Consider the following 27,300-nt stretch of genomic DNA (forward strand, 5'->3'; position numbering starts at 1 on the left):
AGCCTGGAGCCAATGGCCATCAACAGAACTCAGAGCTTTGGCCAGGATCTCCCTGGGCCCCACCCCTGCCAGACTGGACCCAGCTCCATACTGGCCTCAGCTCTGTCCCTTAGGTGGTTAACTCCCGACCCCGAGATCAAGACCTGAGCCGAGATCAAGAGACAGACACTTTGACCGAGCCACCCCGGCACCCCTCCAGGGAAAAGCATTTTAAAAGCCAGTGCGTGACTCAATATGCTCCTTGTCTCTTGCTGAGGAAGTGGGTGTTGAGATGGGATTTCCATCGGCCTGGGTCTCAGAGTGATGGCAGAGATCGGAGCCCCTGCCTACCCACGGTGGACAGGTAGCATGAGTGAGCAGTGAACCTTTGTCATGTTATACCTCTAAGATCTGGGGAATGTTTGTTACTGTGGCATAACCTAGCCCATCCTGACTGATACAGTGTGAATGCTTATAACGCTATACTTCAAGTTCAAGTCACTTAAAGAGCTGACACTCTGGTGGTGTCATCCCAGGTACAGGAGGCACGGAGGCCAGTCAGACATGGTGCCTGCCCTCAAGGGGCTTGTAGTCTAGACACCTCTTCGAAAGGAAGCTGAACACACCAGGCCCGAGAGTAAGGCAGGCCCTGTGGTGAGCGGTACCTTATGAACAGTGGCATGTCCCCTTCTGTGTGTGACATCACCCAAAAGGGGAGAGGAAGCCGTGAAGAGGTTAATTCTGCAGGCAGCTTTTCTTGGGCGAGAGAGAAGGAAGAATGAGCTGCAGCGAGGAGGCCGTGGGGAGGAGGGGGAGGCCGGCCGAAGCATTATGGGCTCCGGGTGACTCTGGATTTATTGCTACATTTCATTACTAGGGGTCAAGGGACTCCAGAAAACAATGAGCGGATTCAAATGCGTTACAGCAATCCCTTTTTTACACCCGCTCCCTCAGAAAATGACGGCTTTCCCGCCACCAGGACAGGGCCTCCTCAGTGCGCAGATGAATTGGGTGTCAAGCAAGCAGGGCTGCAGGAAACCAGACAGCCACGCTGCAAGGAATTCGACGTGAAGCAGCAGCTCCAGGCCGAGGCGGAAGAATTCTTTCACGATCCCGGCCAGCTGGGGACTTGAAGATGCCCCGTGAGTCACACAAGGCCTGCTGTGGGAAGGCGCTGTGGAGAAGAGGGGAGAAGGTGGGCACCAAAACCAGAGGCCAGCTATTCCTGGGCTAGGTCCGCGATGCAGGCGGTACTTCCTCGGACGGGCCCCTGCATAGTAGGAATGGGGCTCCCCCGGGCTGGCATTTTACACACGCTGTTGTGTCTAACCCCACAACCACCTCGCTGAGGTACTATTATTTCTTTTTTTTTTTTTTTTTAAAGATGTTATTTATTTATTCAACAGAGATAGAGACAGCCAGCGAGAGAGGTAACACAAGCAGGGGGAGTGGGAGAGGAAGAAGCAGGCTCATAGCAGAGGAGCCTGATGTGGGGCTCGATCCCATAACGCCAGGATCACGCCCTGAGCCGAAGGCAGACGCTTAACCGCTGTGCCACCCAGGCGCCCCAAAGGTACTATTATTTCTTAAAAAAGAAATTTTAGAGAGAGTGCACCCACATGGGATGGGGGAAGGGGCAGAGAGAGAGCGAGAGAGAGAGTCTTAAGCAGACTCTGCGCTGAGGATGGAGCCCAAGGCAGGTCTCGATCTCACGACCCCGAGATCGGGACCTGAGCCGAAATCAAGAATCAGACACGCAACAACTGTGCCCCCCAGGTACCCTGGAGATACCATCATTATCCCGTGTGTCACATACATCAGTGCAGTGGGGACAGGTCAGGCGACCTGCAGAGTGTTGGGTCCGGGACTCCAAGCAGACGCTCTAAGTGCAGAGCCCACAGGCACGCGGCCCCTAGGCTGGCAGCTCCTCAGTGGGGAACAGCCGAGCCTCCTGTCACCGCGTGACCGCCCAGACCGGCATCTTGCTCCCCTCCCCCCTGCCCTGCCCGGTCTGCTGAATGACTGGGGACCGGAGGGTAGGTTGTGGAGCCCCGGAGGCTAGGCGCTTGCCGGACTGCTGGTAAGAGGGCTGCACAGATGGGCTTTGAGGGCCTCCCTGGAGGCCGTGTGTGTAAACACGCACGTGTGTGAGCACGTGTGTATTTTGTGAGCATGTGTGCGTCTGCGTTTCTGTTTTACTGTCTGCTGTGGGTTAAGGAAGTTTGGCCCGCAAGATGCTGCTAGAGTCCCCGTCTGCTTCCTCCACCCCCCCCGCCCCCCCAAGGCTGTCGGGGAGTCCTGTCCTCCGGATTCAGGACCTTTCAGCTCCCCTTTGCAGGTTGGTGTGTTTTGTTCTCAGCTTCCCACTTCTGGGAGCCATCAGGAGTTCCCTCACTTCCTCTCCAGAAAGAGAAAGGGCCATGGGGGAGGGTGGTTATAAGTGGCTCTGAGGCCTAGCTTTGGAGAGATCGCCCCTCCACGTGGAGTTGCTGAGAAGGCCAAGGGCGTGAAGCAGCCTGCACACCCCGGGCTCGGGAGGAGCCATCTGTCTGAGACTGACAGGTGACAGGCCACGTCGCCACTGAGGTGCACGCAGCTGCCGCTACTCTGGGAATAAGCCGGGGCTAACCAAGGGACAGACCCCCTGGAGTGTCCATGACCAAGGTCAAGGGAGAGGGTTACCAGAGCCCTCTCGCCTCCCGTCCAGATACAGGGTGGGATGGGACGTTATTAACGGGGGGAAATGATCAGAACGATCAGGAATAAAGACTTGTTCAGGGGCGCCTGGGTGGCTCAGTCAGTTAAGCCTCTGCCTCTGGCTCAGGTCATGATCACAGGGTCCTGGGATCCAGCCCCGCGTCGGGCTCCCTGCTCAGCAGGGAGTCTGCTTCTCCCTCTGCCTCTGCCCTTACTCCCCCCTTTCCCGCTCATGTTCTCTCTTTCATGCTGTGTCTCAAATAAATACAATCTTTCAAATAAATAAATAAAAATAAAACTCAGAAGTTTTCTCAAAAAATGCAGACGAGCTACGCTACCAACATAAAGAGGCCTCCCTTTCTCCTGCAAAACTTACAAGCATCTGTGCTCGGCGCAGGCAGGGCACAAAGCTGAGCAGGACATGGTCCTTCCCTGCAAGGAGCTCCAAGAATGAGGGAGGCTGAGTTGCAGACCCCTGCCCCCGACACGTGGTGGGGCTCATCGCTCTTTGGTTCACTCATCACGGGACCACTGAGTACCTAGTACGTGCCAGATGTGAGCAGGTGACAGGCTCAGGAGGCAGGGATGAGAAAGAGAAGCAGTGCCCCTGCCGCCGTCTGTGCTGTGGTTCCCGGCCAGGGCTGCACATCACGGCTGCCCAGGGGAGCTACTGCCATGACAGGGGGTGACTGACCCCTTCCGCGTCGGGCCCTGGCATTTATGTTTTGGGAAAAGAATTGCCCAGGTAGTTCGGCTGTGCACTCCTAGGTTAGTGGGCCGGCGGGGCTGACGCGTAAACAGTCGGTTAGCAGTGACTCCAGTGCTGGGAAAGAAGCTGAGGCAAGAAGGGAACGGTGGCTTGGACAGATGGTCTGGCGTTGGGGTGGGGATCTCACAGCCTCTAGTCGGACTGCTGGCTCTGCCACCCGCTAGCCATGTGATTTGGGCAAGGTACCTAAGGTCCGTATTTCAGTCTGCTCATCTGTACAATGGGCACGACACCGGCATCAACCTGATGGAGCTGCTGGGGGGGATGACATGAGATGACAGCGGAGGAGAGTGTCAGACTGTGCGCGCGCACACAGGCACGTGGGTGAATGACGGGCGGCTCAGCTCGGACTCCGTTCACAGGACCCGTTCAGCTAGTCATTTCCTTCATGATTCAGAGGCTAAGCATCTAACCAGTCAGTTCCAGCTGCTTAGCCTGGCATTCGAGACCTTATACCAGGTTCCTGTCCTAACCATCTCCTGCTGTCCCACCTTGGTCCCTTTTCAAGGCTACAGAAACGCTGGACACCCCAAGAACCCCTCCTTTGCTATGCTGGCCTCTCTGGAATTCTCTTCCCTTTAGCCCCATTGGATGACCCCTGCCTGCCGTTCAAGGTCAAGGTCCTCTGCAAAGTATAGCATAGGGGTTGAGAGTGAGGCTTCTGGAGCCAGGTGACCTTCCTCACCCCAGCGGCCCGGCTGAGCAGAGGCAGGACTCAGATCCAGGTCTCAGCGGACTGCAAAGACAGGCTCCCTTTACTCTGGCACAGTCTGGATTGCCCTTTGGCGAATATTTGCTCCCCTCCCCTCCATGGTGGGAGGAGTGCCCTGCCCCACCCCGACCACCCAGGGCTTGGCCATCACTTGCTTTGGCCAAGGGAATGTGCGGAGATTAAAGATTGCCAAAAACTCTTTGCCACTCCTCCCGTTCTGGGGAACAGATTTCCCCTCTGGTCCCTTGAATCTGATCCTGCTTGTGACTTGTTCTGACCAACAGAATGTGGCGGAAGTGATATGTTCTGGAACCTGGTCTTAAGAGGCCTTGCCGCGTTCACTCCTGCCCACCTGAGACGCTGCCCAGAGAGAACCACGTCCGGACGTCAGGCGAGCCTGGGGGAGGATGCGTGGTCCGCCGGGAAGGTCTGAGGCATGCCAGCCAGCGGCCAGTCAGTGAGGGAGGCCAGCTCGCATGTTCCAAGCACTCCAGCTCTGACCGCCACCCCACGAGCGAGCCCGGGCACGAGGAGGAGAGGAACTTTTCCTAGCCAACCCACAGAACTATGAGAAATACCCAGTTATTGCTGTTTCAAGCCACTAAGTTTGGAGAGGTTGTTTGCAGCAATGAATAGCTGATACAGATTATTAGTAAACGTGGCAGGACCAGAGGTCTAAAACGTGCACGCGGGTTTGCCTTGGCTCTGGCACTCTAGTGACCTACCCTGAGAGGAACATGCCCCGGGGGGCCGCTGCCCCTTCAACCCCACCATGACGAACGCACCCGGGGCAGATGTGAGCCCAGCCCGCAGCCTGGGGGCCAAGCCCGTCCAACCCATGGCCAGAAACAGAGTCTGTTCCAGAGCAACCAAACCAGAGCCTGAGCATGGAAATATTTGGTGCGTTTGTAACCCTCTGAGTTTGGGGGAGATGCTTGTTATGCAATATCACTGGAGCAAAAGCTCACTGGTACACCCATCCTGCCTCTCTCTAACCCACATATTTTTCACAAAGGTCCTGTGTCCTGTATGAGAAATGCCATCCCCCCAATCTTCCTGAGAGATTCTGATGGTGCAGTTTTCATTTGCACAAAGTCATCGGAGCACAGAACATGGCATTATGCAGGGGGAGCCAATGGCACTGCTGCGGTCCAACAAAGCCCTTTACCGCAGGGGAGAAGAGTTGAGGGCGGGGAGACACAGTGGGAGGGGGTTCCTCCCAGCCGGCCAGAAGGTCCCAGGTGGATTATTTGTACCAGGCAGAGCAGGAAAGGTAGGTAAGGGATGTCTTTTTGACTTGCTCTGCTCTGGTGATGTCTAGTTAGGAGAAGAACTTATACAGAAAGTACGATGTTCTCTATGGTGGAAGTGGAAACTCACCTTCAGCAGAGCCCCAGATTCAGCCCGGCTTCCTGGGTGGTTTTTGCTTGACCTCTGACCCCAGCCTGGATTTTCCTGGTGAACACAGCTCCAAGCTGGCTCCCCAGGCCCTTCTGTGTGGTGGTCCCAGGGTAACCAAAGCTACTGGAAATAGGACAGAGGTGCCTCTCCATTGCTTAGTGACACAGACAAAACCAAGTGACAAGGGGGCTGCTGAAAGCTATGAGGGAGTGGGGTGGGGGTCGGGGTCCTCCAAAATGACACAGAGAAGATGTGAGGCCCTTCTGCAGGGCTCACCCCCAGGGGCTTGGCCCTTCCATGGTAAATGCCAAGGACAGCACACCCACCTTGCACCTGTGCAACCGGGAAAACAGCTCTGGTCCTCAGCCCAAGAAGGGAGACATTTTAGCAAAACAGAAAGAACATGAATGAACGAGGCCCCTAAGCTCCAGAGTCTCTCCCACGCCCTCCGGGGAGGCCAACGCTGAAGATAACACCAGTCAGCCCCAACTCGTCCGACCCCCCTCAGGTCCAGGCAACGGCAGACATTCCCACGCCTCCTCGCTTGTTGGCAATGGGTCAGCAATCAGGTCACACGCTTGGGCTGACCAAGGAGTGGCCGGAGGCCGTCTACAGGGCTAGCGTCAGGCTGGCAGCAGCTCTGAGAGCGGAAGCTGCAAGCGGACATCCCGGAGCTGAGTTTGGGCAACACGGCGTTTACAGTGTACAGAAATCCTACACGCAGGGCACCTCAACGCAAGCACACAGGCTGGGTATTACAACTCCATTCCAGAAGTCGGGAAGCCAAGGACCAGAGAGGAGTTTCAGGAAATCCCCTGTGAGCCCGCTGGGTGAACTCCGGCCCTCTGTGCTTCCCACCCTCTGCTCCCAGGCCCAGGGGTCACCGAGTCAGCTCCTTCTCTTGCCTCAGGGGCCTGCTGCTGCTGTGTTCCCCCAGGAGACGGGTGAGACTGGTCCCGCAGATCGTGGGCCACTCGCAGGGCCCCAAGCTCTGCACTTCCCTCCCCCAGCTATGCCCCGCTGACAGATCTGTCCCAAACCGGCACTTTGTCCTGGGGACCTTTCCCACCCAAGGTCCAAGCAATGGCATTCAAGCTTTCCACTGCCCCAACACTCAAAGCATGTCATTAGACAGCAAGACACACACCCAGAGGTGTTTGTCATGGCCTGAATGGTGGGTCCCCCAGAAGGTACGACCACCCAGAACCTGTGGATGAGAACTTCTTTGGAAAAGGTATCTTCAGATGTAATTGAATTATGCAAATGTAAGAAAGTCAAGGATCCTGAGATGAGATCATGCTGGATTGGGGGGGCGGGCCCTAAATCCAACGACACTGTCCTTAGAAGAGAAGAGAAGACAGGAAGGAGAGGATGACGTGAGGATGGCGGCAGAGAATGGAGGGGTGCGTCTACAAGCCAAGGGGGGTCAGGGACTGCCGGCCACCCCCAGGAGCTGGAAGAGACAAGGAAGGATCGTCCCCTAGGACCGTCAGAGGAAACGTGGCCTTGCCGATACCTCAATTTCAGACTTCTCATCCGACTCCTTTCCCTCTCGCTCAAGGACGCAGGTGAGAACATCAAGGCCGATGTCATTATTATAGGACCGTTTCACATCCACTTGAATTTACGTACGGAAAACATAAAACCATTTTCCAAGTGACTCAACCATTTTGTCTATTTTCAAACTATTTTTAACTTCTAACTACTATCACAAGAACTGGGAACACATTCACAAGGCTCATGATCCCCCGCCCAGAACCCTCTGCCTGGGGGATGAACTTGGGAAGGGTTTTCATCTGTGACAATAAGCCAGACTCACCTTTCTCCTGAGCCATCTCTTGCAGACAGAAGTAGATGACCCTGGCTCCCAGGCTGAAGCCGATCAAGGTGACAGGTCTCCGGCCCTGTGGGAGACAGGACACAGGTGTCTGCCGGGGTACACTTGCCAGTTCTAGCAAAGCATCAGCCCCGACGAGGACGGCCCTCACACTTTCCTCACCGCTTGCCTCACGCTTTGTGAATCATGCGTCTGCTACCCCCGGTTGGTCCCGGAGCTCTGAGGTCTTACTCAGGACAGGCAGGGCCCTCATTCACACAGAAATCCACCTGCCGCTGGAATTGCTTCCTCCGGGCCAACAGGCAGCCTCTGGCTCGGTTAATTCCCTTTCATCTCGAACCATTACCCAGCCACCGTCTCTTCTTGCCCAGGGCACAGGACGCATCTATCAGGTGGCAGACGACTACAGTGAAGTGGGGTGCCAGGGAGAGGAGGCGGAAGGTACCCCCGGGTATGATGATGGGTACACAGGCAGGGACACGTGGGGGACAACTGTTCCATTTCTAGATAGGAAGGTGGGACTGAAATATTGGCTTTAAATCAGAGAAGGTAGTAAGTTAGACATGGAGAGGGGTCTTCTGACTAAAGAACTTGTAGGAAAGGCAATTCCTAAGAAGAAGAAAGTTACGTGGAGTGCCAGCTCTACATGGAAGGAGGGGACAGGAGCTCCAAAAGACCGGTCTGGTCCTGCCAGTCTCTTCCTTTTCCTTGTTTTTGTGCCAGTACGTGCGTTATCGACCCTCCCTCCCCCCACCCCATCCACGGCGACAGGAAACCCTTGATCAAACAGCAGCCCAGTTCTGCAGGAACTGTGTGCGACAGCTGCTTGTTACCCCCCACCACCCGCTCAACCCCCTTGGTCCCTGGTAACAGAACTCCTGAGTTTTGCTGGCGCACAGCTCTCCAGCTCCCTGGCAGCTAGGGAGGGCCTAGGCATGAGAAGCGAGGCAACAGTGTGACTTCCATGCCCCTCACTCCGCTTTCCTGCCTCTGACTGTCTGGAATGGGGAGGTCGTGCCAGCGGAGTGGTCTTGGACCAAAAGAGACACCGAACGCTGAGGACGCGTGATCATGACGCTGAAGGAGTCTGGGCTCCTGGTACTGTAAAGCCGCCCATGTGGGAGGCAGGGTAACAGCCCCCCCAAGGATGGTCCCATCCGAACCCTGGGCCCCGTGAGTGCCACTTTATGTGACAGAGAGGGAGGCAGGAGGGTCAGAATCAGACAGCTGACATGTTGGCAGAAGCAAGGGACAGAGAGAAAGATTTGCAGATGGCACAGTGCTGGCTCGGAAGCTGGAGGAAGGGGGCTACCAGCCGAAGAAAGTAGGTGGCCTCTGGCAGCTGGCAAGGGCAGGGCCGCGGATGCTCCCTGGAGCGTCTGTAAGGAACGCAGCCCTGCAGACCCATGGTAGATTTCTGACCGCAGAGCTGTAAGTTAATAATAGATTTGTGTTGTTTGAAGCCTGTAAGTCTGTGGCCATGAGGAAACGAAGACACATCGCATTGCCCTGGATGCTGACATCCAGGCTGTTCCACGGGAGAAGATAAACGCCCACCTTGTTTAAGCCAGTACTGCTCTGCTGGTCTTTGCCTTACCGTCAAACCTGGCACAGAACTTCTCTATTTCTTCTGGCAAAGACACAGAAATCCAAGGGGAGTTTGGTTTCTTTCCTTTCCTTTTTTTTTTTTTTTTAAAGATTATATTTATTTGACAGAGAGACACAGCGAGAGAGGGAACACAAGCAGGGGGAGCGGGAGAAGGAGAAGCAGGCTTCCCACCGAGCAGGGAGCCCAATGCGGGGCTCGATCCCAGGACCCCAGGATCATGACCCGAGCCAAAGGCAGATGCTTAACGACTGAGCCACCCAGGCGCCCCTAGGGGGTTTGGTTTCTCAAGCAGTTTGCCCACTGTGGCAGAAACTGCTGTTGTCCCTCAATATTCATCCTCTCCTTTTCCCATAGCTAAACTTCAGCCGGGTTCACTGACACTCAGAAGGAAGACGACCTTCCCCAGCTTCTGCGCTAGTAGGGATGGTCTAGGACCAGGGTCTGGCCAATGAGACATCGGTGGAAATGCCACCAGGCCTTTGCTCTTTCTTCTTCGGCCCTTCCTTTTTCCTGCTGGCTGGAGCTCAGATGCTGACATCTGGGACCACAAGGTCAAGACCATGGACAACAAAGCAACAAGCCAGAAGGCACCGGGCCTCTTCACCACGGCAAGCATTCTAGTGCAAGACTGCCTTCCTTGGCCTCTCCTCGAGAAATGACCTTCTGCCTTGTGTAAGCCACTGTGCTTCACAGTTTTCTCTCACTTGCAGCTCAAACTAATCCTAACCATACAGTCATCTCTGAAACTTTTCCCCAAACTTCTGTCTCCGTTTACTGAAGTTTATTTTGAAGGGGGCAGTTTCCTTTTCCTGGTAAGTACTGGATTCAAATTTTAAAAGTTGTTTTTTTTTTTTTTTTTTAAGATTTTTTATTTATTTATGTGACAGAGAGACAGCCAGCGAGAGAGGGAACACAAGCAGGGGGAGTGGGAGAGGAAGAAGCTGGCTCCTAGCCGAGGAGCCCGATGTGGGACTCGATCCCGGAATGCCGGGATCACGCCCTGAGCCGAAGGCAGACGCTTAACGACTGCGCTACCCAGGCGCCCCCAAAAGTTGTTTTTTTTTAAATAAAGATTTATTTATTTGAGAGAGAGAGAAAGAGAGCGTGAGTGCGAGCGTGTGCACGACGGGGAGGGACAGAGGAAGAGGGACAGAGAATTTTTAAATAGATTTCCCGCTGAGCACAGAGCCTGATGCAGGGGTCAATCCCAGGACCTTGAGATCATGATCTGAGCTGAAGTCAAGAGCCAGACGCTTAACTGAATGAGCCACCCAGGTCCCCCCACATTTTAAAAGTCTGATGGTCATTTATCTTCCTGACCATCATACATGGTATCTGGACCACTGAAGATCCGCTCAGATGGTAGCTCCATGCTTGTAGGAAGCAGCTCCTGGCCTTGTCCATCCCCCCAGATGTCCATTATTCAGTGCTTACCTAACTACCTGATGGAAATGCACAATCTCAAATTCTCATTGGTCCATCCTGGGATACTTTTGTGACTTGAACTAATGGGCAGTGAAGACTGTCCAGCCCCCCAAAGCCACTAGACTGTCTCCATGTGGGCTTGGCATCTGTGCACAAGTCCGCTCGCTCACTTCCCCTCTTGCCCCATGCCCCGCACCCCACAGCCAGTCCCACGCACCTGCTGCCGGGAGAGCAGGATGTGGGCCAGGTGCTTGCCAACCTCTGCTGACCGGTGGAGACACACACCCCAGGGGTTGTCGATGACGTTGGCGACAGTGAGGAGTGAGGCTGGCCACGTCAGGGCAGCCACGATGCCTGGGGAGGTGGGATATCAGTGAAGAAAGCAGCGCAGGGAGGCCGTTCTAGGGAAGTGACAGGCTGGCTAGTGGATGCCCAGGTAAACGCAGAGTCTTGAACTTGGAACCCGTAAGTTTTCCAAGTGCTGCCAAACTGCTAAATAGCCATGAACAAAACTGAAGCTCATGCACTTTTGATTCATGGATTCCTTCTGTTCAAGCATCTGTCATGGCTGGGATTCCAAAGATGGCCTCGATGTGTCACTCCAGCCCGTGTCCTCCCACTTTGTGCCATACTCAGCAGTGCCCAGCCCTGCCCTGCCATCCACGCCAGGCTCAGCCACGGGACTTGCTTTGGCCAACGAGATAGGAGTCAATGTGAGACTTGAAACGGTTTTGTGCAGCCTCTCGTGCACTTCCACAGCTGCTGTGGGCTAGCTCCTGATCCCAGGGGTAGGGTGGAGACGAGCTGCCCTCGTGGCCCCAGACAGGCCAGCCTAGATCACTGGACAGTCAGCTGATCCACAGATGTGGGGCAGGCCCAGCTAAGATCAGGCAAATGAAGCCTCACGACTTCTCCGCTGTTACAATTTAAGCTACTGGGTTTTGGGGTTGCTTGTTACGCAGCAATAGCTAATTGATACGCTGTGTGACAATGGGGTTGGCTGTTTACCTGTCCCCTCCCCATAAAAACCATAAACTTCATGGACAGGAATGCAGCCTTAACCTCTCCGTGTTCCTCAGGCCCAGCACAGTGCCTGGCTCACTGGGAGCCTCGGGCGTGCAAAGACATGTAGCAGTGTGGGCTGGGAGCAGTGGGCATGCTGCTAGCGGCGGGGCAGGGGGCGGGGTAGGGGGGCTCACCGGACAACACTGTGTATTTCAGGGCCTCCTGGGCCACCATGTTGGCAAGACCACTAAGGATGGTCTCCAGGGCATTGCCGAGCTCCATCAGGTACTTGGCCTCCCAGGCCAGGCAGTACTGCTCGCGGCTGCGGGCCAAGGCCGCCCACGGGGCACTGAAGGTACCTAGGGGACAACACAGGTAGGTGGGTCTCTCCTGTCTGTGACAGAGGGTGCCCCACCCCAGCTTCCCAGACAGGCAGTGACAGGGGACCATGTGCCCTTGTGGGGAGACAGAGGCCCACCCCTGCTGATGCGCGGCTGCTGTCAGTGGAGCAGTTGGAGCACCCGACGGAGCTCAGCGCCACCCCGGGAGTCCGCAGGCTGGGGTTCGAGTCCCAACTCTGCATTCACTAGTAGCGGGGTGACCCTGGGCACACCACTATCCCACCCTGAGCCTTTACTGTGCTTCTCTGTGCAGCGGGGAGATGAATATTTAGCTCCCTTTATAGTGTAGTCGTAGGAATGAAATGTTGGAACTTCTGTGTGTGTGAAGTGCTACTCTCTCTCACCCTGCGGCCATTCTGGCATCAGCTGCTGAGGACGGATGATAGGAACGTGCACTGCACCGAACAGTTGACTCTGGGAATTAGCGAGAAGTCATTCTATAAACTGGGGCTGGGAAATGATCTGGAAGTTTGGGGCAGAGGCACCTGAGCCCAGCTCGGCCACAATCTCACTGGGTCACGCAATGCTCCCAAGCTTCAGTGTTCTCACTTCGGGACTAGAAATGGGGGGATGAGGACAGCACCACCACGGTGACCAATGTCAGACAGAGGTCTAACCCCGACCGTCTGCCTCCTTCTCTCCCCTGCTCCGTCCCCTCCCTCTGCCCTGAGTGAGGATGGTGTCACCTCTCCAGCATGACACTGAGGCCCTGGGTGAGCTGGCCCCTGCCTCCTTCCCAGCCCCATTGCTCCCTAATTTCTCACTTACACTCTGCCCCCCCAGAAACACACTGCATCTTCTCACGGCCTCTGAAATAGGGTGCCACTATGCGCCCCGCTTCGTAGCTGAGGACACTGAGCCATCTCGGCTCAGTCAGCAGGAACAGGGCCATGCACACATCACACAGTCACTCTATTCTGTGAGCAGGACAAGGGGGCACAGCAGGGTGCCGAATCTGGACCCCCCCCCCGGCCCCATGCCTTTCTGCCTGTTCTCATCAGTGTGCAATTGTACGGTTCGTTGTGCCCCCGTGTGTTCAATGCACGTCCCCCACAGTCTGTTTGCCACGGACTAGACTCCCGAAGCCCGGTGACGTGGCAACGGAGTAAACACTCATCAAAATACGATCATGAGTGAACGCGTGGCATCACCTTCCCTGAGGCTTTGGGTTCTAGACATCAGCTCCCTGCCCGACTCAAAGGCCTCATCCCTACTGGAGGCTGACGCAGGCACCACCCTGGGGCTGCGTCCCAGCTCGGCAGCTTCCTGGTTGCTTGGCTCACAGCCAGGTGTGCCCCCTCGGGTCCCACATCTGTAAGAACGGAACAATAACATCTGACTCCTGAGTGTCGCGGGGATCCCGTGAGAGGTCACGTGCACTGCATTATATAAACTGTAAAGCATTGTACCCCACTGCATCACCCGGGGCCCCAAACATGAGCTATGGAGCCAGACAGAACGGTGGTGAGTCCTGCCCCAGGCCCTGGCAGCCCTTATGAACCTCAGTTTCCCTATCTATAAAATGGGGGTGACAATAATGCCCCCCCCCGGCCTGGAGTGAGGGACTCAGTGAACAAGGCCCCCGAGATGCTTGGAATAGTGCCTGGTTGGCGGCAAAGCTGTTGTCGTTATCGTGCATCATCCTACGTAACCACGGGGTGGGCTGCAGAGTCCAGCCATTCCTATCACACACAGAAGCAAGCGTGCGATGACGCAAAGGCTTCTCTCCTGGCAGAGGCAGGCAAAGGGGCCTTATCTCCCTCCTGAACTTAATCTAGCTTGCTCCGTTTCTTCAACCGCCCCCCTTGCCGGGAGAGCACGCTGCACAGGCTGGAGGAGAACACTGAAGAGGGTTTCCTCCCTCTACACTGAGCCTGGCCTTGGACCTGGGACCAACAGCAAACGGGGGTAAGACAAAGGGAAGGATTTTGCTTTCCAGATTGGTCAGAATCGCAAATTCCTTAACTTAGATACTTGCTCTCGTGCCTTCCCTCCTGTCTCGGTCCTGCCTGCAGCGCGGTGGGGAAGGAGTGAACAGAGACACCCATGAACTTTGGGTCAGGACACATGGGTTCAAATCCTGCATCTGCCACTCCCCTGACCTCAGGCAACCCCTCTGGGCCTCCTCTTCTGCCAGATCAGGCCAGGAACAGCCCCCACCTCAGCGGGTAGACACGAGGATCCTGTAAGGTGATGGATATCAAGTTCCCATCGCGAGGGTAAAACGCCTGACTCGGGGAAAGCACAGACTAGGTGCTCAGTCAACAGCAGAGGCCCACTGTGTGGGGACCGGGCCTGACCACCACACACCAATAAGACTCTGGCACCTGACCACGCCTCCACACACAGCCTGGAAATTTCCTCACTCGCTTCTTCTGTGTCATTTAGAAGAGCTGTGGCTTCTACCTTCAGACCCCAGAGGGCTGGCAACTCAGGAGGCTGTCAGCACGGGTCTGCTTGGGATGCTCCGGGTGCCCTGACCCACCCTGCTCGCTCTCATTCTCTCTCTCTCAGTGAAAAATTGTTTGCTGAGCCTCACACTGAGCACTGGCAACGGTGAACCAGGCAGTGGGTGGACCACGGTGTTAGTCCTTGATGCCACCCTGGTTAGAATCTCCCCGAAACACATGTTCAAATTAGAGCAGCGAAGGGGACGAATGTTTGTGGAATGTCAATGAGAAACCAGGTGCCTTCCGTGTGTTAGCTTGCGTAATTTAAGCTTTGCAAATATCTCAAAAGGCTGGGATAATTTATTCTACTTTACAAATGAAGCAGCCGAGGCACAGAGAGGTTAAGTAATTTGCTTGAGGTCACACAGTCAAGATGTACAGATCTCTCACCTACTTCACGTCCTTTCAACTTTAAGTCACGTGCTTAAAGTCCTTTGCTCTCTCCCACTTGCTCTGAGGATAAATTCAAGCTCCTTGCCACACCTCACATGCTCCAGCATGATCTGACCCTGTCAACACCCCTGCCTTCTAGTCCCCCGTTCCAACCATCCTGTGCTTCTTCCGCACCCCTGGGCCTTGGTATATGCTGCTCCTTTGCTTGGTTTATACTTCTTGTTCCTTCTTTACCCAGGTAACCCCCAGTCTTTAGCCTAAAAGTCACTTTCTCCAGGAACCTTTCCTTCATTCCCCAGAAACACTCTGTATTGTGCCATCCATAAAACTTCCCTGTAATTATTGCTCAATCGTCTGTCTTCTGTCTTGGACCACATGTTCCATGGGAGCTAGGCCATGATGGCGCTGCTCACCACTGAATTCCTAGGGTCTGGCTGTGTCTGGTGTGTGCTGTGTACGATACTCCATATAAATACTGCTCAACAGATCAATTACTAGGTGAACGGGTGGAGGAACGGATGGGTGAATGGATGGATGGGTAGATGGATGGTTGAGTGGATAGGTGGATAGATGGATGCATGCATCGGTGAATGAACGGGTGGGTGGAGAGGTAGACAAATGGACTGATAGTTGGATGGACAGATAGGTAATGGATGGATGGAAGCACAGATGGATGGATATACGGATGAGTGGGTGGACAGATGAATGAGTGGATAGGTGAGTGGGTGGACGATGATGGATGGATGGAAGGGTGGATGGATGGGTGGGTGGATGGATGGATGATGGATGGGTGGGTGGATGGATGGATGCGTGGACAGATCAACAGATAGATGAAAGGTGGATGGGTGGATGGGTATGGGATGAAGTCATCTCAATTCTTGAGCCTCAGTTTCCTCTTCTGCAAAATGGGGCTCACCCCTCCCAGAGGTATACACAGGCAAGAGTCTAGACCAGGGTTTGTCCTACAGCAGCAGTCCCAGATCAGTCAACACCTCCCTCACCTCCCCCCGCCCCACCCTTCTCTGCTCTGCCCCTGGTCCTCACGGTATCTGCCGGACGCCAGCCACCCGGTGACGGCGATGGTGACATGCAGCTGCCTGCCTTCTGTTAGAGGCAGAAACGTGAACTCTTCAATGGCCCCGACACGCTTCTTCATCTTGTACCCTGAAGACCCAGATACCAAAATGAGGGTGGAGATGACTGGGGACCCCAGGAATGTTAGAGTGGCTCTCTGTGCTCACACTCTCACAGTGAGTGCCAACTGTGTGCCCTGCCCCTGGACAAATGTCCCATTTTCTAAGTCATTAAAGGTAGGTGCCATTATTGTCCCCAATCACAGCCAAGGCTAAGAGGCTTCCGAAGGCCGGCTGGCTCCCAACGGCAGAGCCGGGGCTGGAACTCACGGCTCCATCCTGACACCATTGGTTCTAGACCTACATCACGGATGTAACACACTCCTCTCAAAAAAGTGGATCAAACTGGCCCTGATTCTCCATGTGGGGAGGGATGGACCCCACGTGGGGAGTGGAACAGGGATCGCTGTGTGTGACTGGGGGGCTGCTGGCACCTATGATTTAGACCCCCCTCTCCCCCTGTGATACTGGTAAACTCAGGAACCCTGCTGTGAGTTCCTGCAGGGCTGGGACCCAGCGTGAGAAGAGCCGTGTCCTCTTCTGTCCCCTGGGGAGCCACCTTGGGTGAGAATCTGGGCGTGCCCTGTAAGAGTCAGGCCTCCCTGGCTGAACATCCCCCCTGGGCCGCCACTCCTCTGGAACCTTACCTGTCAGGCCGGCTCCAGCCGCCCCAAACAGCGAGGTCATGACAGCGATGCCGGCCACCGAGCCCAGAGCCGCTGCCCCAGCACTGCCAATGATTGTGGCCGCACTAGCGGCCACGAGCGGGGCAGCTAGACCCCCAGTCACGCCTGCAAGGAAAACAGCCCATGGTAGGTAAAGGGGGGAAGATGCGGCCTACCCGGTTCTTCCCCTACTGGCTGCCCACTGCCTTCCATGGATGCTTCTAAGAATGCACTTGCTGCTGACCAAGCACCTGGTGCGCACTGGGGGCCACCTCCCAGCTGACCCCCTTACTCTCTCCTCTCTAGCTTCAAGCCTGGCATCATCCCTCACTCCATACCGCCCTGGCCCAGGTTCACCCGCCCCGGCCCAACCCGGGCTGGCCTTACCAATCACGGTCCCGCCCCCGACGGTTGCCAGGCCTATCAGGAGATAGCGCTTCCATTTCCTCCGGTTTTCTTTCTTCTTCCGGGACGCCTCAGCCGTTCTGGGGGGAAAGAGGTTGGTCTTTAGAGCTGAGACCCCTTGAGACCACCCAGCCTCACTGAACCCCCAAACTAGGATCAATGCTGGGTATGCTGCCATGCAGAGCAAGGTATCAAAGTCACCCTGAGCCCGTCGATGGTTTTGAGAAGCTGAGAAGTTTTTAAAACCCAGCTGGGAAATCCCAGAGTGGGGGATGTGCTACTCACCCAGTGGATCCATCCTAACAGGGTTGCAAGTTGAATAATAAAAAGACAAAAATAATAATAATAGCAGAAGCAGCACAAAAAATATCTTTGAGCATATGGACCCAGAACAAGTACAAATACAATCCCAGACTCCATCGCCCCCGTCTGCCCTTCCCCTCCCTGCTCCGCACCATCTGACCCATCTGCCTCTGGAAGTGTCTGCCATCACAGACCGTGGCCTTGGGGCAATAGCTAGAATCGGCCAGACCTGACCTTTCAAAGTTATAAAATTGAGCAGAAAGGAAGCATTTGGGGTGACCTGGGTTAGGTGAGGCTCAGGATGGCCGCCGTGAGGGCGCTGAGAGTCACCAGGCCCAGCCCCGGTGGCAGGTGGGCAGCCCCCGTGCAATCAGGAGCAGGATGAGGGACCAAGGGCAGGTCGGTGCAGTCGTCCCGAGCACGAACTCTGCTGAGGTTGGAGTTTGGACAACAACTCAGTGAATAGCGTGACAGCATGACGACCAAGAGGGAAAATGGTTAATATTTACTGAGGAATTCCTTCTCGCCAGCCGCCGTGCTTAGTACTTCATATGGTTTCTCTTATCCTGGAAGCAGTTTTATTATTGTGCCTGAATGACAGGCCAGTTAAGGGACAACAGCAACCCCCTCCTAAAGGGCTGTGGGCATTCAGCGTGATGGCACACTGCCAGGGGCGACCAAAATGGTGGCCGTTATTATCACACGCATTTCCCCCGAGCCTCAGCTTCCTCTTCTGTAAAATGGGATTCATAACAGCTGTCCTGTCGGGTTGTGGGCTGTAAAGACGAAACGCATTCCTTTTTCATCCATCCAACCAACAACCTGTCCCCGAGGCTGGGCTTCGTGTCGGCACTTCTGGATGTTGTTTATCTGTGAGCAGAACCACGCAGCCCTCGACCAAAACTCGTTTTGTTGCCATCTCGTTCCCCCTGAACCGTGTGTTGCGTGGGGAAGTAGCTCGCCCCCCAGTCGTCGGAGAGAAGTGGGACTGGAGCTGGGCGCTCGGGAGCTGCTGTGCCGATTGGTTCTCTGCTGGCTCGCCTCGACAGGTTCCTTTCCCACGCCCCTCCTGGGTGACGAGTACCGCCCTTCACAGCTAACTTCACTAAAGGGAAGCGGAAACCGAACTTGAGCGCCCCCACGCACACCGCAGGTGCTGGTTCTCCAAGACCAAAATGCATGCCGTTGGACGTGGGGTGAGGCTGAACTGGGCATCCGGCGAAGCGGAAGGCAGGATGGCGACAGAGCGTGGGTTCTGCCGTCAGGATCTGACCCTGCGAACTTGACCTCGACCGCTGCTGTGTGGCTGTGGGGCACCACCCACCAGGTTCAGCTGTCCCTCCCTATGCTGGTCCTTCCTGCACAAACAGGACACCTCCCTGCCCTGTTGCACTGAGGGACCCCATGACCCACTCTCGCCAATGAAAGGTCAGTGGAAGGGGTGTGTGCCATTTCTGGAACAATCTTTAAGCGTCAGCGCAGGGGTCTGATGAGTCTCCTTCTGCTCCGCCACGAGCCAGCGACGTTCCAGACAGGGTCCCTCCGTCACCCTGGGGCCCAGAACCAAGACAGTGCAGTGTGGCCTAAAGCCACCGCCAGTGTGCAATGGACACAGTGCACAAGAAGTGCCCCTTTGTGGCTGGAAGCCATTGAGATTCAGAGGTCATTTGTGACGTAGCAAAAGCCAGTCTATCCTGTTAGTTGAGCCACTTACTGCTGTGACAAAGCACCAGTTATTGACACGGAGGCCAAGGTGACTTGCCTCACCCCACAACTGGGGATGATAATAGCACTTCATCCCCAGGGGCATCGTGAGGGCAAGTGAGATAATCCACATACAGGGCCCGGCATATCGTCATCAGTCAGTAAGTCTGCTGCTATTATCGTTCCTTTCGTTATTATGGTAACTTCCTCCTACACGCAGGCTGGAGATATACTTTGGCCCTTGGTTGCTAGCATCATTCCGTGCAAACAGGAAGGCTGGGAATTAGTTGCTTTTGGCCGAGTTCAAGGTCTGAGGAAAAGACTCCCGCGGCTGAGGACTTGCAACAGGAACGCGCACTGCACTGAGCAGCCGGCTCTCAATCCGCGGCATCTCATTGAACAGACTCGGGCTGGGCAACAGTGTGGACATTTGGGGCAGAGGTATCCGAGCCCCGCCCCGATCTCATGGGGTCACCCAATGCTCCTGAGCTCCAGTGTTCTCACGTAGGGATTGGAAATGGGGGGGTGAGGACAGCCCCAAGACAGTGACGGCTAGTAGAACCCTGGTCGTCTGCTTCCCTCCCTCCCGGCCTCCGTGTCCCCTCCCTCTGCCCTGAGTGAGGATAGTGGCACCTCTTTGGCATGACACTGAGGCCCCCGGTGACCTGGCCCCTGCCTCCTTTCTAGCCTCGTCGCTCATTATTTCCTCACTCACACCCTGCCCTCCAGAAACACTGTACCGCCCCCAGGCACGCTGCCGGGACCTCAGTCCCTGTGCTCCTGCTGGACCTCGGCTGTCAAGGACCTTCTCACCTGCCTCCAGCTGGCTACACATTAGTCATCATTCAAGAGTCACCTCCTCCAGGAAGCCTGCCTGAGCCCCAGGGCTGCCCAAATGCCCCGACTCTGGGGTCCCTAACCCTCCGTACTCAGCATGACATTCTAGACCATTGGTTTTCAAAGGGTGGGGCTTGGTATCCACTGCATCACAAGCCCCCAGGGTAGCTGTTAAAATCACGGCTTCCTTGGCCAGAAGCTCTGGCCATGAGGGTCAGGAGCTGTACCCTGGCAAGCCCTCCAGGGACCCGCTGTATCTTCAGTTGGACAATTGCCCAGACAGGGCCTTTCTTGCTCTCTACCCTCAGCAGCTTGTCCTGGGCTTGGGACCTGGAGGGTGCTCAGAAAACGTTTCTTGAACAGAACCTGATCATTCCAACAAGGACTGGACGTGAACACACTGCTACAGTATCTACCCCCCACGCACTGCCCACATCTATAAAACCAGCAGGGCACTTTGGCTAAATCAAATATTTAGCCAGAGAACAGGCCAATCGCCATCAAGGATAAAACTTCTGAGATAACCAGGACCAATCCGGAATGTTGTAAAGTTTTATAAATTTCTGCTTCTAGAGTCTTCCTGCAGCGACATCTGCACAACCGTGATACTAGATAATCTTTCCCTTTAGTGGAGTTTATGCAGAGTGGGGGGGGGGAGCTCATACCCTAAAGGGAATAAAATACCTAAACAGTAAATATGGTTCTGGAAGCTGTTTTACTTCGATGTATGAATGCTAGTGTATCAAATCCATTTAACAAAGATGAGAGGGATGATACACTCTAAGCTCTACTATTAGTATTTAAATGTGTATAAAAATTTGCTGAATAATGAGCAAAGAGAATACAATATTTCCCCCCAAGTTATTTAGGTAAGGACCTCTCTCTCAATGTTAACCCGAACTGATTTCCTTACTCATTTAAGTACTCGAACGTTCTTAATAGCTGTTTTGTACATAAAACGAAGGGCCTTGCCAATCATCATTAACTAACACAGCATTGTACTCCTGCAATGAATTCCATTGTCTGAATTCCAACATCTAAAGCACCCAGGAGATGCTGGCTGGGGGTGATGTCTATGATGCTTTCTATGTTTGGCAGTGGGAATTCCTAAATCCAAGCGGAGCCCCGTTCCCATTACTGACTGCCCACAGGTCAGATACCATGGAAATCTCTGCCATCATCCGGTCCCGGCCACGCTCCTGAGCTGGGATGCCAGAAATGACCTTGAGTTGGCCTTCCAGGTCCGCCTTCCAAGGACAGAGGCTGAAGCCACAGATACACAGTGAAGAGTGAGACACCCACGCTGCCTATCTCACGGCTCCACAGAGAGATGTCACTCACGGCCACCTCATCTCCCATGAGAGGGTGTTTCTTATCCTTATCATCATCATCATCGCCACCTTGTTTTTCTTTTCTTTCCTTTTTTTTTTTTTTAATCACCTTCTCCAGTTGATAGAGGGAGAGCTTATTTTCTGGGAGGTCTAGAGACACTTTCCTAAGTAAAAGTGCAGAAAGCCTGATTAAGAAAAATTTTTACTGGGCGCCTGGGTGGCCTAGTCGGTGAAGCGTCTGACTCCTGATTTTGGCTCAGGTCTCGATCTCAGGGTCATGAGTTCAAGCCCCACAGTGGGCGCCGCAATGGGTGTGGAGCCTACTTAAAAAAAAAAAAGAAAAGAAGAATTATCTTTACTGGTTCCTTCAAAATTGAGATGGGAACCTGGGCGTGTCAACCGTGCCATGAAGGATGCAGAGTGCTGTTCGGATGGGTATGGTGGATGAATCTGATGGTGTCACTTGGCCGAGGTACGTCACCACTCTGACCTTCTGTTTCTTCCTCGGCTGCACTGTCACGGGACTGTCTGTGCATCAGATGAGATGGCGTCCTGTCCCACATCTACTGAGCGCTCAGGGACAGCTACGTGTTGACGACGTCATTCTGATGTGATCAGTGTCAAGGGCAGGCAGGATATTAGCCGACATTTATGGGCACCTAGTATGTGCTACAGGCGCTGGTCCAAGCTTCTGACCTGCATCTGTTCGTTTAATCCTCCCAACAGCCCGGTGACGGAGATACGACCATCACCCCCCTGCTGGAGGTGAAGGAGCTGAGGCACAGAGAAGTGAAGTCACCGAACACGCGGGGGAAGCTCGGCTGGCCTCCGGGCCCAGGTGGAGACCCAAGAACAGAAATGTCATACATCACCCTCTGAACCCGAGCGGCCAAGGATCGCCTCAGGGCGTCGAGTGATATGCTCGCCTTGCAGAAACACAAACCGGGGAGCTAAAAGAAGCCTGCACAGAATTCGATCCTCTACTTGTCTAGGTGAAAAAAACTGGTGCTGTTGCCCAGAGAGGGAAAGCAACGTGCCCAGGGCCACACAGACATTTAGTAGCAGAATCACCCTGGGAACTAGGTCTCCTGTCCCAATAGTCTCCAGGCCTTTCCTGGCTCTCAGACCCTTCCCGAGACCACAGGAGGTTTCCAGAGTCCCTAAAGCAGAATTTAAAAATTACACATGTGGAGTATTTTTCCGAGCAAAGGGCCCATATGGAGGAATGTCAACGATGATGCTTGTACTACAGCAGATAATGGAATTTTTCAACTGGTTACTCTGCAAAGCCTGCTCGAAGCACTTCACATGTATGAACTCATGTGAGCCCTCCCTCAAGGACCCCATAAGGAGGGTGCTACTGTCGTCCCATTTTGCAGATGAGGAAAACGGAAGCCCAGAGAGGTTAAATAACTTCCCCAATATCACACGCCGAGCTGGGCTGTCCTAGAATGTCTGCTTTGCATCATCCCTGATCTGGCATTACGAGTATCAGCAGAACAAATCCTCCCGATAACTTGGTTTTTTTTTTTTTTCCTGATAATAAGATTTCCAAACGCATAGCTAAGATTTTCCTTCATTTCCAAGCATACACATACGAGCGTGTGTATCTGTGTGCGACAAGACGAGACTCTGGGCCGTGCTCCTGATTATGGTCATGGGCCTGGGTCCAGGTGTTTCTTTACTGACCCGGCTCTGGGAAGCAACACAAGCCTGTGTTCAGGTTATTTCAACAGATCAAGTCGCTTCCTTTCTCCGGCAAACAACCCCTTCCGGGGCCCTGCTAACCCAGGCAGGCGGGCGGCTCTAGCGCTGAAGCTGGCTTCAAAGCTGCATTCCCGGCTGGGTGGAACTGTGCAAACTGGCTGCTCCAAGACAGCCCATCGTGCCGGCCGAAGAGGACGCTGGGAGACGTGCCCGGTGCAAAGAGCCTGCCAGTAGGCCGTGAGTGGGACTGACTGATGGCTCTGGCATCAGATCCTGTGTATGGTGTTCCGCCAAGAGCTGAGCTCCGGCCAAGCGACCAGGATAATACACGCCTGACCACGCGGGGACAGCAAAGCCGCTCTGCAGCTGGAAGGTACAAGGGCCTGTGGGGGAAGGAAGGACTCCTACCTACTGAGCACCTGCTACGGGCCAGCCGCGGGCTGAGCCCTCTGCAGGACCACGTTCGTTTTTCAGGGACCCTGGGAAGACGTTATCCTGACTCCCGTTTCACAGATAAGAATATTGTGGTTTAGGGAAGTGCGGGGGGCAGGGGGAGGACCCTGTCCAAGGTCAACAAGTAGAAGGGTGTCAGAGATAGGATTTTAATCCAGGCCACTCCGGCCCACGGACCAGGTGTCACGAGAACCTGAGGCGGAGTGAGGTGTCGGGGTCACGGACTGTGGAAGTCACAGACTCATGCCCCCGCCATAATCTATTCAATCCCCACTTTGTATAACTGAGGACTAGGGCCCGGAGAGGGGAAGTGACTTGCTAAGGCCACACAGCAAGTCAGGGCTGCATTGGGACTCTCGGTCCAGTGCACCTTCCATCTCCCTGCGCCAGCTCTCAATGGCAGGGGGGTGGGGGAAGAGGGGAGCATCTGTTATCTGAACAGTGCACTCAAGTGGAAATCCTCGATTCCTAGCAGGCAGAGCTGGGGTCACGGGGCTCCCTTACTCAGATTCCTCCTCTTTGGTGTCCTTCAGGCTCTCAAGGAACGTCTCTTCAAGGAGATCCAGCTCCCCCAAGGGCACTCGGAAGAGGGAGGTCATGTGGCAAATGAGGACGCGGGCCCGCGCATCATAGCGCCCTCGAAAGAGAGAAACAAGGACAGAGAATCAGTTTAGCTTTTAAGCACAGAGCCCTGTTAACAGCAGTGTCACGGACACAGCCCCAGGCCTGGAAACACGCCCAACATGCACAACCCCACCGGAGGCGGTCAGCTAAACCACAGGCCAGCCTCCCGGATGCGATACGGTGCAACACCGAAATCCACCGATCAGAGGCAAGGTGGTATTTTTCAGCAAATTAGCAAAGATCAATTTTTTCAACCCCAAAGCTGTGAACGAGGTGATGAAAACAGGTGGGTGCTTGAGGACATCGCTGGTGGGAGTGTGCATTGATTTAAAGCGCCCAGAGGGTCACTTGAGAACGGCGTGCCCCCCCAAATCATAGAGACACGAAGTAGAACAGCGACCGAGGGCTGGGGGAGGGGGACAGGGGGAGTTAGCGTGTAGGGGGACAGAGTTTCAGTTTCGCAAGATGAAAAGAGCTCTGCAGGGGCCCCTGGGGGGCTCAGATAGTGGAGCGGCCGACACTGGGTTTTGGCTTAGGTCACGATCTCGGGGTTGTGGGATCAAGCCTCGTGTCGGGCTCCGCACTCAGCAGGGAGTCAGCTTGAGGATTTCTCTCTCTCTTCCTCTGCCCCTCCCCCTGCTCGTGCTCTCTCTCTTTCTCTAAAATAAATAAGTCTTAAAAAAAAAAAAAGAAAAGAGCTCTGGAGACGGACAGTGGTGGTGGCAGACACGGTGACTGTGCTTAATGCTACTGAACTGTACACTTGAAAATGCCTAAAATACTACATTTTATGTTACGAGTATTTTACCCCAATAAAAAAAAAGATGTGCAGCCCTGCTGGCCCAGGAATTCCATTTCTGAAATGCTAATCTTAAGAAAACAATCCTGAATGTGGACACTGGTAAGTAAAGAGCCTACCGCTGCCTTTATAACGTGGAAGTGACAGCAATCTGGAGATTTCTAACATCAGGGGATCCGTTACATAAACAACACATCCACCCCATGGAGAATAAGCCATAGAAAAAAGATTCTTGAGAAACGTTGTAAATCTGAAAAAGACGCTTATGTAATGAAACCAAATTTTTAAAATGGATAGATTTACTTGAGAATAAACCATAGGGTTCCAACTAAGGAAAAAAAAAAGCCCACTGTAGAGGAAAAAGGGAGAGAAAGATGTCACACAAGACTTTTAAAAATTTTTTTGGTCTTTTCAAAATTATCCATAATGAACTTGGGTTAATTTTATAATTGGAAAAATTAATCAAACAAAATTTAACCAAAGGTGGTCTGTCCAAGCTCTATTTCTCAAGCCCAGAAGCTTGTACGAATGCATTACTACCTGGTTAGTGAGGCACGAGGGACGTGAGGGTGCCCCACCTCCGGACATGACATCACTCAGCTGCCAAGGCTGGAGACGAGGAATTCGCCCATCCTCCTCCTTCACCCCGCACACCCAAAGTCCCCAAGACCATTAGTTTATCTAGAAACATCTCCATTGGGGGGGGGGAATCTCCACTGCATCCCTGTCCCTGCTTCCCACCCCCCGCTGGGAGGGCGGCCTCTCTGACTGGGACCAGTCTGGGGGTCCCTGTTCTCTGCAGAGAACGTGCGCACTCCACCACACGGTGGGCATAGCAGGGCAGCGAGGCCCTCGGGGTGCAGCACGTCAGCACCTCAAGCCCCCAAAACTCCACCATCGTCTCCAATCATCCAGTGACACTGGGGCTCCCCTCTGCCTCACTCAACTGGCTCCAAACTCTGGTGGGGACAAGAGGGGTGCCCGCCCCCAAAGATTCCAGTTCTGCAGTGTGGGATGGGGCCTGGGAGTCTGTCTCTGCAGGTGACAGCCAGGTTTCAGGACCACGGGTCTGAGGGCTGGGAGGAGGAGGAACAGAGCTGCTGTTACTCCTGACCGCTCTCGGGTTTCCCTCCCTCAGACCCCCACTCACCCTCCCAGCCTAGAAACATCTCCAGGCCCGGGCTCCTGGCACTCCGCTTCCTTCTTTCTTTGGTGGTAATGCAGAAATGTCATGATTAGAACCAAATCCAAACCCTACCATGACCTACAAGGCCACTGGTCAAAGTCCCTGACCTCGACTTCTGGAATGTTCCTGCTCCAAGGGCCTTTGCACTTGCTGTTTCCACCACCTAAAAGGCTCATTCCTCAGCTCTTCACGTGGGCCTTCTCCTCATCATTCAGGTCTCTGTTCAAAGCCTCCTGCCTAGAGAGGCCTTCCTGACCACCTACCCTTCTCCCTGCCTTTCGCTCCTCACAGAGCTCACCATCTCTGATACATTCGTGTACTTTCGTTTGTCTCGCCTCCTGAAATACAAACTTTATAAAGGCAATTTTATAAGAGTCGTCATTGCTTTGTCTTTAGTTCTCAGAATAGTGCTTTGCCACAAAGAACAAATGTTCAACGAATAACTTGACGGATGGGGAGGGATCCTGTTTGCGTGTCTAACCCTGGGCAAACAGCTCATCCTTGCTCAGGTGGAAAACAGAAATGGTGAGAGTCACCTCACAAAGGTTTGAGGAAGAGGACTCCCGGCCCACAAGAGGTCCCTGATGAACGTGACAGAATTAGACTCCTCTGCTGGGCGCCCGCGATGTGGGCAATTATATTATACTAAAGTAGTCTTCACCATGCATGGCCCTCCAAAGTCCTGAAGTTTGAGGTTTCAGCTTCTGCAGAATAAACCCGTTCCTTCCTAGCACGAGGGCACTCAGAGCGAGCGGCACGAACTGGCAGCGTCTGCCCCGCTGCCCTTGACTGCAACTGTCTACGTGCTGGGGAACAGACATGTCGTGTCCTGGGGTTACTGGGTCAATTAAAGCTTCACAAAGGAGCTCCCCGCTCTCATAGACTACTGCACCCAGGTGATAGTTGAGCTGTGGAAAGTGAGCCAGCCTTGGCCATGGTGATTAATTGGTAGTAATTATAATTAGCTGCGAATTCATACTCCACTGGTTAAGGCTCCAGTGACTTAGCTTCTAGAATACGGGTTGCCAGGTGCACAGGTGATTAGCTCCCTAAGTATACTACGGCATGGGGTTCTGGAATATCAGCCTTGTGTAAAGGTCACTGGCGGCCAGGCTGCTGGACTTGGAGCTGAGGTCCCATGTAAGGCCGATGGTAGGTGGTGGGGGAAGGGCACGAGTCCCAGGCTACCCCAACACTGGGGTTGTCTGGTCCTGGCTCTACTGCCAACGTGCCAGGTTGGCCAACTCACTCCTCAAGAGTCTGACCATCCTGTTGTGAAGCTCAGGTCAGAAGCCTGGGCATTGTTCCTGGTTTTTCTGGTTGCCCTACCCTGACATCCAATCCGCCGGCTAATGCTGTCAGCTGCACCTTCAAAATATATCCTGAGTCGGACCCCGGCTCTCCACTACCATTGCCTGCCGCTGCCACTGGGCCCACCTTCCCTCTTCAACTACCGGCCATCACGCTGGTTCTCA

At 54.3% G+C, this 27,300-nt stretch overlaps 1 protein-coding gene across 3 annotated transcripts in view; it reads right to left on the minus strand.

Annotated features, from left to right (window-relative positions):
* Positions 1-27,300, minus strand: part of TMCO4 (transmembrane and coiled-coil domains 4) — an 89,612-nt gene that overhangs the window by 32,966 nt on the left and 29,346 nt on the right. For 2 of the 3 annotated variants that reach the window (XM_026517177.4, XM_057305313.1), the window contains exons 7-13: positions 23,721-23,853; positions 16,864-16,961; positions 16,459-16,602; positions 15,723-15,842; positions 11,629-11,793; positions 10,647-10,783; positions 7,378-7,462 (exon numbers count right to left, since the gene is read on the minus strand). In XM_026517177.4, the coding sequence (XP_026372962.1) occupies positions 7,378-7,462; positions 10,647-10,783; positions 11,629-11,793; positions 15,723-15,842; positions 16,459-16,602; positions 16,864-16,961; positions 23,721-23,853 (882 nt within the window). Of the gene's footprint in view, positions 1-816; positions 1,154-7,377; positions 7,463-10,646; positions 10,784-11,628; positions 11,794-15,722; positions 15,843-16,458; positions 16,603-16,863; positions 16,962-23,720; positions 23,854-27,300 lie in introns of those variants that run through there. The other variant, XM_048221938.2, reaches the window with a different exon arrangement.

Source organism: Ursus arctos, unplaced genomic scaffold, assembly GCF_023065955.2.
Source record: "Ursus arctos isolate Adak ecotype North America unplaced genomic scaffold, UrsArc2.0 scaffold_32, whole genome shotgun sequence".
NCBI classification, from domain to species: domain Eukaryota; kingdom Metazoa; phylum Chordata; class Mammalia; order Carnivora; family Ursidae; genus Ursus; species Ursus arctos.